At 39.0% G+C, this 15711-nt stretch overlaps 2 protein-coding genes and 1 long non-coding RNA gene across 3 annotated transcripts; all 3 read left to right on the plus strand.

Moving 5' to 3' along the window:
* Positions 1-1013: 1013 nt before the first annotated feature.
* LOC118427521 lies at positions 1014-1777 on the plus strand. The gene is made up of 2 exons (XR_004832529.1): positions 1014-1114; positions 1640-1777. It is a non-coding gene; the product is annotated as an uncharacterized LOC118427521 (long non-coding RNA).
* Positions 1778-3590: 1813 nt separating this feature from the next.
* Positions 3591-9236, plus strand: LOC118410207 (pituitary tumor-transforming gene 1 protein-interacting protein-like). Its single transcript, XM_035811767.1, has 7 exons — positions 3591-3807; positions 4441-4542; positions 5225-5274; positions 5711-5819; positions 7209-7314; positions 7964-8014; positions 8143-9236. Exons 2-7 carry the CDS (start codon positions 4479-4481, stop codon positions 8249-8251), a joined length of 489 nt encoding a protein of 162 aa, XP_035667660.1. The 5' UTR covers positions 3591-3807; positions 4441-4478; the 3' UTR covers positions 8252-9236.
* A 358-nt stretch (positions 9237-9594) lies between these two features.
* On the plus strand, positions 9595-11685 carry LOC118419099 (pituitary tumor-transforming gene 1 protein-interacting protein-like). Its single transcript, XM_035825428.1, has 3 exons — positions 9595-9884; positions 11050-11096; positions 11569-11685. Exons 1-3 carry the CDS (start codon positions 9701-9703, stop codon positions 11683-11685), a joined length of 348 nt encoding a protein of 115 aa, XP_035681321.1. The 5' UTR covers positions 9595-9700.
* The last annotated feature ends 4026 nt before the right edge of the window (positions 11686-15711 follow it).

Genomic DNA, 15711 nt, shown 5'->3' on the forward strand with positions numbered 1-15711 from the left:
CTTGTGAATGGGCAATACTCAAAACAATGGTTCATTTCGCTGCAAAGAAATGTGTTCGGTGTAGTATCTTATCTTTACGCAAACAATGCTAACTGCCTCTGTTAAGTTTGATCGTAGAAACATGATAAAAATGACTCTCCTCTACTTTGCTCTTGCTTTTTCTTGGGCCGATATGCCTCAAAACACATGAACCCCTGCCGCCGTAGTGTCGGTATAAACTGTCCATTTTGTAATCGGTCCAACATCCGGTCCACCTAATTGTTTTCAGGTCCTGTACACCGTACCGGTACCCATCCCTACTGCGGATGTTCACGAAACTGCACTGATATACTTACCGCTTTTCCTCTTTGTATCGTACTAGCAAACGCGTTGGGGCTAGCTATACCTTCACCAAGAAGGTTGTAAGCGTTTGTAATTTGTTGATAAGCAGTATTAGATTTTTGACCCTCGGCTTTACTGAATACTGCAGCAAAACTTCTGATTTTTAATATTTCATATTCTGGACAAGCAATGATCATGATTTTCAAGTATTAGATTACTCTTGTGCTCGGAAAAAAATGACATACAAGTTTTCTTTGAAACTGCATCGGTGTTTTGCTTGAAGACTTTGGAACAGGATTAGTATGTATTTACAAAATGTAAATCGTGACATGATAAATACGGAAACTGTATAGTGCCTTAGTGGTACATAATTAATATTCATAGTAGTGATGTAGCTAAGATAAAGATGCAATGAAACCATATAAATCATGCTGATACACTTATTTGCTTATCTGTATGAATTTATCAATTCATGAATGCTAAGAACTTCATGCGACACATTAAAAAGTCATGTATCTTGAAAAAAAGCGATTTTGATTATATTGCTTGGCGAAGGTATATGGGGTCGAGAAAATCTTGGTTTACGTTGCTTTTCTATGTCCTAATAACAGTTGAAATTACATGGTAGGTAAATGTATTTAGTAGATTAAAATGTAGAAATAAAATAATCGATTCCTCTCTTTTCAGTGAGTTTTGAGGTGCTTGTGATCGCTGTGTCCGTGGTTGGCGCTGTCCTCGTGCTGGCCATGTGCTGCTGTTGCTGTCGCTACTGTTGCTGTGGTCGTGGGGACGGGTCAGTGTTAATTCTATTTTGGAAATGTACTGTTTTTGCTTGTGTATTTTTTTTCTTCTTCTTTTTCTGACATATTTGAAACATCTATTCAATTCATAAGTCATGAAGAACGGAATAAACTGCTGATCATTTTTGGCATGTGGGTAGTTTGCTTAGAGATGAGCAATGCACTTTCTCTATATCTCATTAGTCTGATTATAAACCATTTTCACAGAGCACACGCACATTGCTTATTCGTGCTTAAGTCCATGCATATACGTTATACTTGTGGATATTCACTTTATTACGCATGCCATCCCCTATCGATTAGTTGGACTCTAGGCCTGTTGATTCCTTCATATGGATGTTCGTTTGGGAACCCCAAAACTGATGCGAGCCTGCGAAGAACTTGAAAGAAATTGGTACAAAAATGCCTTTATTTTGACATCTAATTTTCAGCAATCCAAGGGAGAGGCTTTATAAGATAATATGCTTGTTGATTGTCCTTGACATTGCTAACAAGTATATTTTCTACAAATTCTACAGTGGAGGCGGTCGCGATTATGCACGAGACAACCGCGCTAACCAGCTGAACCCCAACAACTGGCGCTTCTGGAGGGCCCGTGGTTACAATACATTTCATTAGAGCAGAATTTAAAAAAATGCTATAAACAGGAAAATGCATTTATAAGATTGAAATTCATAATCACAGTTTAAAATAATAATTCAAGTATAGAAACAGGCAGATATCACAATATATATATTTTGACCAAGGTTTTGTCCATTTTGTACAAATGAAACTAAGAATGAATTTCGATTTTTCATGGAATTCTCTAGATACGACGCATACATCATAGATGAGTAACCTTTCTTTAAGTACCGTAATTTAAGTATCGTAAGACTTGATACCATAGGAGCATATATATCTCAATATATCTTTATAATTGACAGCCCACACAAGGCAACGATAAGTAAATACAAAAACATATATTGTTTTGCTTTTAGAAAGATAACGAAACAAACGATTAGACCTAACTGATTGACATGTATATGTTACCCTATATTGCTTAGTTTGTAGAATATTTTGCGGTTTTCAATTTTTGCAGTTATGTATACCATTCGAAAGTTTTTGTACGTTTTGTTGTGTCAATAAAGTTTTTCTTCATTCAACCGTTGAGCCAAGGCGGGAAAACTTCTGACTCAAAAGGCGGGAAAGATTCCTGACTCAAAAGGCATCGCCTCCGTTATAGCCCCAGTCGGATGTTTTTTTTTTTTTTTTTTTACAACAATTATAACAAACCAACTCAAATCTCAGCAAGTCAAAGTCATCAGAAGCCTGTAGCTATCAGTAACCTGCGTGTAACAAAAGTCCGGCGGGGCTTTAACGGAAGTTAGGAAGGGGTGAGGGGTGGGGATATCGATGGGGTGTCGGGAAGAGGGAGATTTACTTAACACATTTTGGGTGACTCTGTAATTGTATTATGATAAAGGTGTTTTTTTGTCAAATTAGCGGTGTGTATACTCAAATTGAAGCTGATAAGAGACAGCAAAAAAGATGGTTACACTTTTGAGTTGTAAGACGAAGGCCTGGGTGATTGCTATATATATTAGCTTCCTTCGCAGTCTTCCAACGGAACCGGCTGGCGGGGTATTACTCCCTTCACGGCAAACTCCATTTCCCCGGCTTTAAGCCATCGTTGAAAATCGGAAACTATGATGTTATGGTGTACAATATACCTTCAGTATAAGTGTGTATATGTGAATATTTTGCATACCTCCATGTTCGTGTAACAAGCACCAAAATGGTGACCTTATGACTTTACATGCAGACGATGCCCCCGCATTGCTGAAAACTTTGCAGTGTTCAAATATGAAATAGAATATTATCTATGACAGTTGTAGTAAAGTAATCGAATCAAGGACCAAAAGAAAATGCCAGACCACTAAACAGTTCGGAAGCCAGTTCAGAATAACAAAATAATGTCAGTTGAACACCATGATATAAACTTCTTTTATTAATGATGCAAATGAACTGACTGTAGAATCGCCTAATTTGCATCTGATTATGTAACTCATCACTCATTTCAGGCTGTCTAAATTTCAAAAATCATGACGAGCTGTCAACACCTTGAGTTCTTTGAAACAAAATCTGCAGTTCCAAACAAGCCGCTTGGGGGCGCAAACAGCACGTACTCTCTGCCCTAATAGGTTACTGGCGACCGCGAGGCATACAAAAAACGTTACAAAATAGTAGAAAGCTAGATAGTCACACCAATATCATATGATCCATTCACGGCTTCTCGTGTTATTCTGTTGACAAACAGACAAACGACCGGCGACCACGATAACACAACTTTCTTCGCGAAGGTAAAAAAAAAGCATAAAAACAATCAAGACCGCATCACCGCGGACTGGTACCAAGATTCCGCCACCCGAAACCATCACCAACAATGAGGCAGTAACACAAACCTCGACCTTGGTATTTAACACAATAGGTCATGGCTGTTGTTGTTGTGCACTAGTTCTACTTTTTAGTCTTGTCGCAGTCGTGGTAGTGGCAGTGGTTTTAGGCCTTAAGTTTGGGAGGACACTCTCCGACTCTGATTCTGCCAAAGTGACCTTGACCAACGCTACCACTGCGGTGTCGTCTAACTCTAACTCTAACAGTACCACGACATCCTTAATACCAACGATCACACCTACAGAGGAATTGGGTAAGTCACTATCAAACTATCTTTGCTTGCTCTTTACATTTGTCATATGTCCATTATGTAACATTGGGACATATAGAATTTAGTAGATTTTTCTATCATTTCTTTTTGGTGATAAGTTAGATCAATCGTATAGAAATGAATACAATTAAAGGGCGTACGAAACCAAAGAACAACATTTTCTGTTTATGTTCCACAACCAAGGTATTATTATTCAATCAACATACACGTTCGCATTTGCACCAAATATACACCATCAAAAATCATTCGATTCAGAGTCGAGGTTTTTGTCGCAAGGTAATCTAATTAAGCATATAAGTGATGTCATAGTAAACATGGCAACCAGTTCGGAACACAGCACAGTGGCTCAGGAAAAATGTACTTTAAAGAGCCACGACAGAAAATATTGTAGTGTGTTGCAATTACAGAAAGTTACAATAATTTAGAAGTATAATAAGCACCGTTTGCTTCTCAAAAGTACGTTTTTCACAAACCGTGGTGCTAGTGTATGCAGAAATGTCCAGCCAATAGAACTATAAACCTGTATCTGTTGCTTCTACGTAACTAGGGTATCTCTTTTCCCTGTTGTAACACTGGCTGTGTTTCTGGCCCTTATTCGGCTGACCATCACTACAGATTCTACCCAAGTCACCTTGGTCAGCAGTTCTACGAAGATGTTGACCAAAAGTTCCATGATGTCCACTGCAGAATCATTGACCACACCCAGCAATGATAAGGGTAAGTCAGAGGGTCACGATATATCAGACCATTGTCACAAAATCTCGGCTTTTGTCTTAGAGAAGACAAAACGTAATGCATTGCCCACACTTCGACAACCTACACCTCCCATGACCATGACCATGACCATGACCATGACCATGACCATGACCATGACCATGACCATGAGAAAATACCCGGTGAGTTCCCTACCAAAACGTCCCCCAAAAGCTTCTGAGACAATCCATGATCAACCTATTTCCTGTCATGTCTTCTTCTGTTATCAGCGTTACAAGAGGACACTTTGGAATCGTCAAAGTTTCTATGACTTTGCTCGACTTTACACAATACTTGATGCACAAGTTTAACAAATAGCAGCGTTACTATATGTATTACCGATGCCAGCCCCCAAAGCCAGAAAACTGGAAAAAGCGGGCTATGTTGTTGTTAGACAAGACAGGTACCTGTACATGCATGTTGCATGAAACAATCAGTTCATAATTTTATCCTGAATAATGCAAGTTCAGTTCAGTTAAAACCCTGGGCAAAATGATCAGTGTTGGTCTTTTTTGCCCTATTGATCAACTTATTATGGTCTCTTTGTAGCTCTCTTGTGTAACTTGTTATGGTATACCAGCAGACCCGTTTCAGATGACATTGGGTGCTTTATCTGACAACCGTTGTCACCCGTGTTATATTTCAGACTGCGGCAGCCGCAATTCATCCTGCGTTGAATGCATTGGAAATATAAAGGTGGGTACAAACGCGGGACTTTATGGTTTAATGTACCGTCACTAATGTGTGCAATCGTGCGTCCAGACTAAAGGTGCGTTCTCACTGCACTTGCGTCACGTTTGCGTCACTGCGGGGTTCGAAAGATACTCATCGAATTTCAGAGATTTGAAAAAGCGAATTTTCTTATTTTTTGTGTATTTGTCGTCTTGTAAGTCAAACTTTTACGTATTACGCAATATCTAAATTATAAAAATCGGAGAAAATAACAAAACAGTGACGAAGTGCACGAACTTCGCAGTAACGCAAGCTTGACGCAAGTGGGCATGAATGTACAATAAAGGCTTTAACATTACTTTATATTGTATTGCAAATAATCATGCAGGATAAGATAATATTATCATTTTCATCATCAACCATCAGAAAATAAAAGCAATCTGTTGTTTTCGTCCACCAGTGCTACTACTGCCACAATGACAACACCTGCCGTCTGTACCCGGCCTCGGCGGTTCTACCCACGGCAGAGTGTCCGCTGTCACAGGTGCGGTGGGGGGCTACTTGTGACGGTACGTAGGGAACAACCGATGTCCACAGAAATGCACTACTACTTACGACAGTTTCTCCTTAGTTATAAAGTTTAAACTTTATTCCAACACGCACACAATAAGACTGGCAATAAAAATAAATAATAATAATGGTTTATTTCACAGAAGCATTTCGCAGCCTTTAGGCTGAATTGCACACTCCTTTCACATGAGAGTCAAAAATCGACTGTAGGAAATACAATTGATAATACAGCTGGGTAAAATATCATACATAAAGTTTACAGCCTAAAGATTAAAAGTATTTTTAAATTCTATTGATATGATTTACAGCAATAGGATAATCTTAGTGTTTGTAATGCTTTCTAATCTTGAACATTTTACATTGGTGGTCGATACAATACATGAACATTTAACAATACAATAACAATACAAGAATTAAAACTTGATGGGGTTTTCATTTACATATCAACTTATGCACCTGTCTACATACTGTTATTTAGCAAAGTAGTTAGATATGGAATTGGGCTGTTTCTGTAGCGCTCTGTGTGTACTGGCAATGTTACTAGTTGATTGTTTTGTCGCGTTACCCTACCGCTGACGTCTCCTCTACGCTTGGGAAGCCAATGTCGGTACTCGTCTGAGGCGTACAGGCTCTTCGCGAACTTCAGAACCAAAATGTTATTGCCATGGCGACGATTGATGTGAACATCAACATAACTGAAACGGGGTATCGACTGAAACTTCCCTGTGTATCGCACTATCCCTGGCACAATTCACTAGCTCACCTGTAACCGAAACCTACAGCCAGGAGAAATGTACTAGCCCAGGTAGGTACAATGTAACGAAACAGCCTTCAGGAATGGAATACACTGCTATCAGTTATCAGTATCAGCAATGAAAAGTTAATGTACTTCCCCTACTTCTAGTATACGCACACAACAGGGTTATTGTGAGGAGTATAGTTGAGAAGAAAAAAAAATGAAGAAAGAACCAACTGCTTCCAACACTTTAGTACTTGAAGATTTCCTTGAATAACTTTCTTGCACCTAATCTACACGACTTTCCTACTCAGCAATATTCCAGTCCTTTGGATAACTTGACGGTTGAACACAATGGATGTCTTCGCCACCCACAGCAATGATAGTCGATGCACGAATCTCCCGCTGGCTATGGATTAAATTACCACAGATGAGCTTCATTCGGATATCTCCAGTTTCTCCTGTTCGTGTCAAAGAGACGCGTTAATTTGGGACGGTCTGACTATTGTATGAATATGATACATATGATGATGACGATACATGATGCAGAGGATTATGAAGAATTTGGCCGTGTTTACTTTCTTATATTCTAACAGTTAGAGAGGCACGCGGGCCATAAACAGTAATCAATGGTAGATTCCCCCTTTTTCAGTGAGTTTTGAGGTGCTCGTGATCGCTGTGTCTGTGGTCGGCGCAGTTATCGTGCTGGCCCTGTGCTGTTGTTGCTGCTGCTGCTACTGTCGAAAGTCACAGAAGGGGTAAGCATTAATCTATAAACATTTTACCTTATAAGCTCTTCGGCTCTTGTCGTCTCGTGAGACGGTCGACAGCATCAGTTATAAGCTCAGTTTATATATATATATATATATATATATATATATATATATATATATATATATATATATATATATATATATATATATATATATAGTTTAGATTTGCCTGTTTCTGTAAACGAGAGCAGTCCTTTTCCTGTTCAGAAAACAGGTAGGGGCGCTTTTGAGACCTGCAGAGCCAACTTTGATGTCGTATAACGCCAGAACGGCTTATGATAGAGCCACTAACTTTGATGACTTTTCCCCAAATTTAGTTTGCAATAATTTCACAAAGTTTTGTAGAAATTCAATTTTTTTGTTTTTTTGTCTCCGATGTATTTCATATCTTTGAAATGATTGTCATTCTAGATTCGCAGAAGACCAATTAATAAAAACAACCCTTTGTTGATTAGAAATTTAGATGTCACCAAGGATATACATATTTATGCAATGCCCTTTTCGTACCAGATGAAGTTACATTTTAGAAATGTAACCGGGGTAAGGGAATCAACCGTTTTAATTGGAAGAATAGACACAACATTTCTTTCATGACAAGATTAGCCCTAACAGTGCTTACTAATAAATTCTACAGTGGCTGCGGTGGCCTGCGTTGCTGTTCCTGCCGGAGCTGTTGTCGGAGCAGGTCAGTATCGGTGACTTGTTGTTTTGGTACATTGTGGGTTCACCACCGTCGTTTCGCCATATGTACACGACTGTAGAAGTTCTTTCGCGACGGGCACAATTATATAATCCAATGCTTATGTTCTGCAGTGGAAGCGGTCGCCATACTTGGAGGGATTTCAAATGGTCACGAGACAACCGCAGTAACCAGATGAACCCCAACAACTGGCGCTTCTGGAAGGCCCGTGAAATTGTTTGAATGGAGACGTCGTTTGGTTTCGAAATAGTTGAGCTTTTGCTGGTATTTCTGGACGTCATTCCCGCTCTTTTCCACAATAAACCATGTATCAAGAAGGTTGTTATGAAATGTACAAAAGAATCAAAGCCTTATGAAAGCAACATGTCAATATGTACGACCGTATAAGTGATAAATAGTGAAATATTATCGAAAACAAAGCCGGATGTTGTTTTTTTTTCAATACAAATCACCTCAACTCAAACCTCGGCAAGTTATCAGAGTTGCGTAGCTATCAGCCACCTACGCGAGGAAAAAAACGTCCGGCGTTTGTTTGTTTGTTTCTTTATTTAGCTCTCTATTAGACTTTACAATTGCAAACTCTATTCTTCCTGTAAGGAGGCGAGGGAAAAGGGAGAGATGTTGGAGAGGTTCGGAAACAAATTCGTTGGTGACATTCTAAATATCATATAATGAATTTTGAAAATCTTTAGTTTGATTTTGAGAATACCCTTGCGTGATTGAAATTGAAATTGAAGATATTAAAGGTATCTAAGAAAATAGGCATTTTGGTTGTCGTAAGGTTGCCACTGTATTAAAGATTGTTTCACGAACCTGTGTATTTTCTGCATATGAAGTATGTTACGGTGTACAATGTACCTTTAAGTATGTGAATATTTTGAAAAATACCTCAAGTTCTTGTAAGACGTACCAAATTGATATCTATGCTGCACATGTACAAGCATTAAAAGCTTTGCAGTTTTGAAATATGAAAGAGAATATCATCTTTGATAAGTAAGTAAACTAATGACCTGAAGCAAGGGCCAAAATAAAAGGCCAGATCACTGTTGTAAATGAGAACACAGATATGAATACAATCATGTTATGACTTATAATATAACATGTATATTTTGCCGTCAGAAAGATTACTCCCTACATAGTAACGTCTTCGAATACCGAAAAGCCTTATCACGTTCTATTTCAATAAAAAATGATGACGATCCCTCAACTCCTTTCTGTGTTATTCCCTCGCAAAAGCCTGCAGTTCCTAAATAAGCCGCTAGAAGGCCCAAACCTATACCACTTACTCTCGGACCCAATAGCTATCTACTACTGAAATATTACGACCACAGCAAGTCCAGAACTCGAGATACCAAAGTAGGGAGCTCTGTTGCAGAACCGTAGCAAGCCGCTAGGGGCCCCAAAATCTAATCGTTTCCAGTTCTTATAAAGAACTACCCACATACTGAATATCAATACAATCCATTCAAGCGTTCTAGAGTTATGCTGGTCTTCTACAAACGTACAAACATACATACAAAAACACAAACGCTACCCAAAACACAACCATCTCGGCGAAGGAAATTTAAAATCAAGACCGCATTACCGTTAACGCGGACTGATACCAACTTTCTCCCACCCGAAACTGTCGTCAACAATGACGCATTAAAAGACCCTGGTATTCAACACAACATGGTCGCCATCATGTCGGAAGGGAGAGGCTATAACTGTTGTTGTGGTTTGCTAGTGGTATTTATTAGTCTTGCCTCTAATTCTGCTCAAGTGACCTTCAAGTTGGTCAACACTACCACCCCAGTGTCTTCTAACAGTACCATGTCTACCGTAACACCTGCGATCACACCTACTGGGGAAGTGGGTAGGTCGCTATCAAACTATCATTACTAGCTCTTAGTTTTTACATATATAAAGGGAGGCGTTTAAAGGGTTCTTTACTACAACTCCTGTATTAGTTAGATAATCCTTAAGTTAAGTTATAGCACTGTAGTTATGTAGATGCCATACTTTGTACCTCGCACAATTTCAAAACAGAAGGGTCTAGTTTGAAATGGCTTAAGAAACTTAACAGGACACCAGTACATCTTTCCTTGAAGAATGTGCAGAAATGTTATTCTATAAAACTACAGTAACTGTATATGCTATTTCTATGTAACTGAGGTCTTTTTTTATCCCCGTTGCCACACTGGCTGTGCTTACGGGCCTTCTACGACTAAAAATCGCTACTGATTCCACCCAAGTGACCCTGGTCAACAACTCTTCTACGATGTCCAGCAACATTTCCATGCTGTCCAGCACAGAATCACTAACTACACCCGGCATTGAAGGGGGTAAGTCGGGCGGTCACCAGATCACGGCCTTTGAGAAAACAAAACCAAACCGAATCACAATACAAGTGTGTATTACAGTATCACCGATGTTTACAGCCACTGTGTCAGTCAGATAGCACTATGAATTAACGTGCGTGTCTATACTAAATAGACAGGGAATGGTGTAAGTCCTTGATACGCTACAACAAGACAATTGATAAGCGATGTTCAAAGATCCTTCAAAAGTGTCGTGTGCGTTTCGTGCCTTCTTTGGTTATTAGCGTTTCCTCACCGAACTGTAGAAACTTCAAAGTTTGGATGCCTTAGACTTATTCTAGTATGACGCGTCACATAGTCTTTCCACAAAATTAAACAAATAGCAGTGTAATTTATCACTATGACATTGTATTGTCTATTGCAGTCTGTCAGAGCTGCATTAAGTTGATTAGATATAAACTAGCAAAACTAGTTTGTTGTTAGACAGGACAGGTACCTTGATGTTGCATAAAACAGCTGGTACATAATGTTAAATGTAATCTCAATAACTCTAACCCTGAGCAAAATGCTCAGCGTTGTTTTTTTTGTGCCATATTGTGGAGCTTGTTATGGTCTTCAATCGAGCTCCTTTGTGCAGCTTGTTATGGTATACTAGCAAACCATGATCGGATAATAAACGGTCCTATGTTTGACGACTGTTGTGATGTTATTACCTTTCAGACTGCAGCAGCCATAGTTCATGTGATGAATGCATCAGGGATGTGAAGGTGGGTTCGAAGGGTCAACAAAAGCTGCATGGGGGGGGGGGGCAATTTACCGATCGGTTTGGACAACAATGACTGCATCCAGTTATATACAGCATGCCTGTGTCTGCTAACACTCAACTTTCAAGTTATACTAATCATGTATGCAAGTCATTGAAACATTCGGTGCTGCAAATAGTCTACATAGGATCAGTCAATATAAGCTCACATGTTCATTTTCATGATTAGTAACAATTAGAAAATAGAAGCTCATAAAGCCACACCTCATTGCGGTTACAGCAATTTTCTTCAATCAATGACTGTTTTGTAAAGGTACAGTACATACCTCCCAAATTTTCGATGTCTACCAGCACATCTTCGTCATGGGGAATGACTTGTTTTTGATTGAAGAAATCTGTTGTAACTGTATGCATACGTGACTGATGAACCTCTTCAACGACATCTCATTGCGTTGTTGTTTTGGTTATTTCCCCAGTGCTATTACTGCCTCAAGGACAACTTCTGTCGCATGTATCCAGCCTGTAGAGTTCTACCCACGTCGGAGTGTCCGCTGTCCGAGGTTCGGTGGGGAGCCACGTGTGACGGTGCGTAGCTACGTAGGAAACTGCGGATATCCACAGAACTGCACTGATCCTGAGGGCAGTTTCTCCTGTTCCTGTCGTAGCTGAACGCTTTGGTTTGGGGCTGACTATACATTGTATATGACTGACAAGATCGAAGGATAATGAAATTTTCTTTTACGTAATTACACATCAGTAATGTCACTCATCTGCTTAGGCTAAGGTCACATTTCCACAAAGAGGCCCGGCCGGGCAGCTTTCAGGAACGATAATTATGACATAAAAGACAACAAAAACACAAAACGGACCGAAAATAATTCTACGGCATGCACTGTGCATATCTATTGGCATAAATTTAAATTTTTCTTTTCCGCAAACAGCCCGGCAGGGCCCCGGGTAGGAAATGTGATGTAGGCCTTACCGTTACGTTTCAATGCCAATCAAAAGTCAGCCTGGAGCCTCTAACCGCAGTTATATGAAGTCGATGTAGGTGGCGCTTTTGCGGCGAAAACACTGTCACAAACGAGGCTAACCCTGTAACACCGCCCCCACCCCCCACTAGGGTTCATCACTGGAGCTGACTTCCTTATCCAGACAGCCTCCTTAAAAAAACGGACACGTTTGAGGCGTTACCGGTTGTTTTTAAGAAAACGCTAATATCCTAAATTTTTATGTTCTACCAACCGGATTTAATTATTTTAGGAAGATCGAAGGATTCCAGTAAAAAGATGTTTGACCATGTTTAATATGAGCCACAAAAGTCTAGATACCAGCATGTTCATTTTTAGTAAATTTGGGAGGTATGTACTGTACCTTTACAAAATAGTCATTGATTGAAGAAAATTGCTGTAACCGCAATGAGGTGTGGCTTTATGAGCTTCTATTTTCTAATTGTTACTAATCATGAAAATGAACATGTGAGCTTATATTGACTGATCCTATGTAGACTATTTGCAGCACCGAATGTTTCAATGACTTGCATACATGATTGGTATAACTTGAAAGTTGAGTGTTAAACTCGCGTCTATCAAGTGTATTTGCAGACACAGGCATGCTGTATATAACTGGATGCAGTCATGAAAAGCGGCCTGCTGGCCGATTTGAGCTTCTCATGAATAAACAAAGGTTCAAACAAAGTACGTTCTCAATGTTGACACGGAAGCGACCGAAATAGTGCACTGACGCTAAACTGGCTGCTGTTACGTATACGCAGTTCTTAGAAAATCAATTCATTCCCCTTTTTTCAGTAAGCTTTAAGGTGCTTGTGGTCGCTGTGTCCGTGGTTGCTGCAGTCCTCGTAATAGCCATGTGTGTCTGCTGTTGTTGCTGTCTGAAGTGCCGAAGCAGGTTAGTGTTGACATTTATGAAGCCTTCTGCAACAGGATATATTGCTTAATCAATACATTTGAAAATGAAATAAATTTTATTAGTCAGTCTACCCACTATGGAGCCAAAAGAAACAGACTATTTCGAACAGTTTCCACAATTTCACCGTTTCACTGCTTTTAAATTTTACCATTTATAAGATCACCAAAAGACTATATTTCTACTAAAAGCAAAGGCCCAAACCATCATAGAGTACGTGGAACAGTTCATGAACCACTTTCTTCAAAGAAAAAGTCAAACCCGATAATTGTATACATTGTGGCATACAGTTGATTAGACACTATATATCATACTTTGACGTATCACTCTATTTTCTATATTTTATCCTTCGAGACTGTACGTACATGCAGTTAGCCTTCGGGCATGATTTTACAAATATTGTGTATTTTTATTGTCATGATTCTTCAGTAACCACGTGTCTTCATCATTGCTTTAACCCTATTCAGATCGGGCTTTTTTGGTCATCCCTGGACGGGGGTGGGGGTGGGGGTGTCTGAGGTTGGGATGCTTTTCAGGCCCTCCACATCTAAGTCCTATAACTGTTGAACGACGTGCACTGCGGCCACCCAGGAAATGATATAGATATAATATCTGACAAGTATAAGACATTTGACGTTACGGTGACGTAATATGAGGTAAATATGACGTCAACAAATTGATTGTATTGGCCGGACCGAAAAAAGTGTATTATCAGAAAGCTTCAAGTTTTGCTCCAAAAATGTAATAGAAAGTGCAGATAACAGAGTTATAATGTTTGTTACGACTTGTGTTGCCAATAGCAGCATCAATGACGTAAAAATAACGTCATGAAAGATACCAGTTGGGATCCGCCATATTATATGTACCACCTTGTATTTTCAAAAATACTTTTTTTTGGCAACAAATAATCACAAAAGGTAATGGAAATGGACTACATACATTCATTTAGATGGTTTTAATGAAAATAACACCAAGTAGTTACAAATTCTAAGGGATAATAAGCTAGTTATTCTTGATCTGGCCATACGGTCCACCATCTTGGATTTGGGCTGATGGCGTCATCAAATTAGCATAATTTATGCATATATATGATTATGAAAGATATTCTTAATAACATAAGCTTTTATTTATGTAACAAAATAGCAGTAATATAGCATATAAACGTAAAAATACTTTTTTTAGAACCGAAATTAGTGATTTTTGGCAAAATTGCCTGTCAACAAACGGTTGCCATGGAAAATTTGTCAAACTTCTGGAAACTGTTACCAACAATATTTTAAGAAAACTCACCAAATTTGGTGTTTCTAGCATGATACGACATCAAAGTTGGCGCAAGCCTCAAAACCCCCTTCCCCCCGTCTGAATAGGGTTTAATAATTTATTTGCTGCAAACATGCGACGCAGTTCTGCCCTGTAGCATCTCCAAGAATATCGTTCGGTATTCTGAATATGCATACAATGCTTTTATGATTCTTATCTACGTATTGAATATCACTCTAACCTTACTCTGCTTATAGATTCTGCAGAGGAGACAGTCGCCATACTTGGAGGGATTTCCAATGGTCACGAGACAATCGCGCTAACCAGATGAACCCCAACAACTGGCGCTACTATAGCTCCCGCGCAATGGTACCTCCGTGGTATGAATATGAAAGCGCATAAAGGAATCTATAAACAATATTAATAGGGAAAGAGCGACTTGTTATATTATTGGTGATTTCAATATTAATCTATTAAACAATACTAACCAACCCACTACTGATCATATAAATGAAATGTTCTCATCTGGCTTCTACCCACTTATATGCAGACCTACCAGAATTACACCTTACTCTGCCACCTTAATAGACAACATTTATACAAACTCAGGTAGCAACAATATCAAGGTTGGCATCCTCATCACTGACATATCAGATCACTTTCCAATATTCCTTTCATCCGAATTAAACGAGCCAGTCAGACAGGCAGACAAAATATCTTATCGCCAAGTTAACACAACTAACATTCAGAAATTTACACAATCCCTATCAGAAATAGTATGGAGCGACGTATTAAACGAAACAGACACAGAGAAAGCATATAATCAGTTTCTCGAAACATACGTATCGTTATACGAAAAATGTTTCCCAAAGAAAACTACAAAAATCTCCCAGCAGTCTCGCAAAAAACCCTGGCTTAGCAGTGGATTGTTAAAGTCAATACGCAGAAAAAACAAGCTCTACACTAAATATGTCAAGAACCCCACGCCCTTAAACCACAGTATCTATAAAAAATACCGGAATAAGTTAAATCATCTCCTAAAAACTACAAAGAAGGATTACTACCACAAAAAGTTCAATGAAGCTACCAGTAACATAAAACAAACATGGTCCCTGATAAATGAAGTTATAAATCGTAACAAAAGCAACTCAGCTGGTCCAAACAAAATACAAATTGGTACCAAAACTACCGAAAATAAAGATGAAATATGTAATGAGTTCAATGATTTTTTCATTAATATTGGACCTACACTTGAAAGTAAAATCCCAAAAGGAACACAAGATCCTCTTAGCTACATCACTTTACAAGTAAATTCTAACCTATCAACTTTTGTGCCACCAACTGATGCTGAAATTACAGATATTGTCAAAAACTTAAAGACTCAGCTGCTGGTCATGACGAAAATAGCCCTAAAGTACTAAAGTTGTCACTAC

The sequence above is a fragment of the Branchiostoma floridae genome, chromosome 1, assembly GCF_000003815.2.
Source record: "Branchiostoma floridae strain S238N-H82 chromosome 1, Bfl_VNyyK, whole genome shotgun sequence".
Classification (NCBI taxonomy): Eukaryota; Metazoa; Chordata; class Leptocardii; order Amphioxiformes; family Branchiostomatidae; genus Branchiostoma; species Branchiostoma floridae.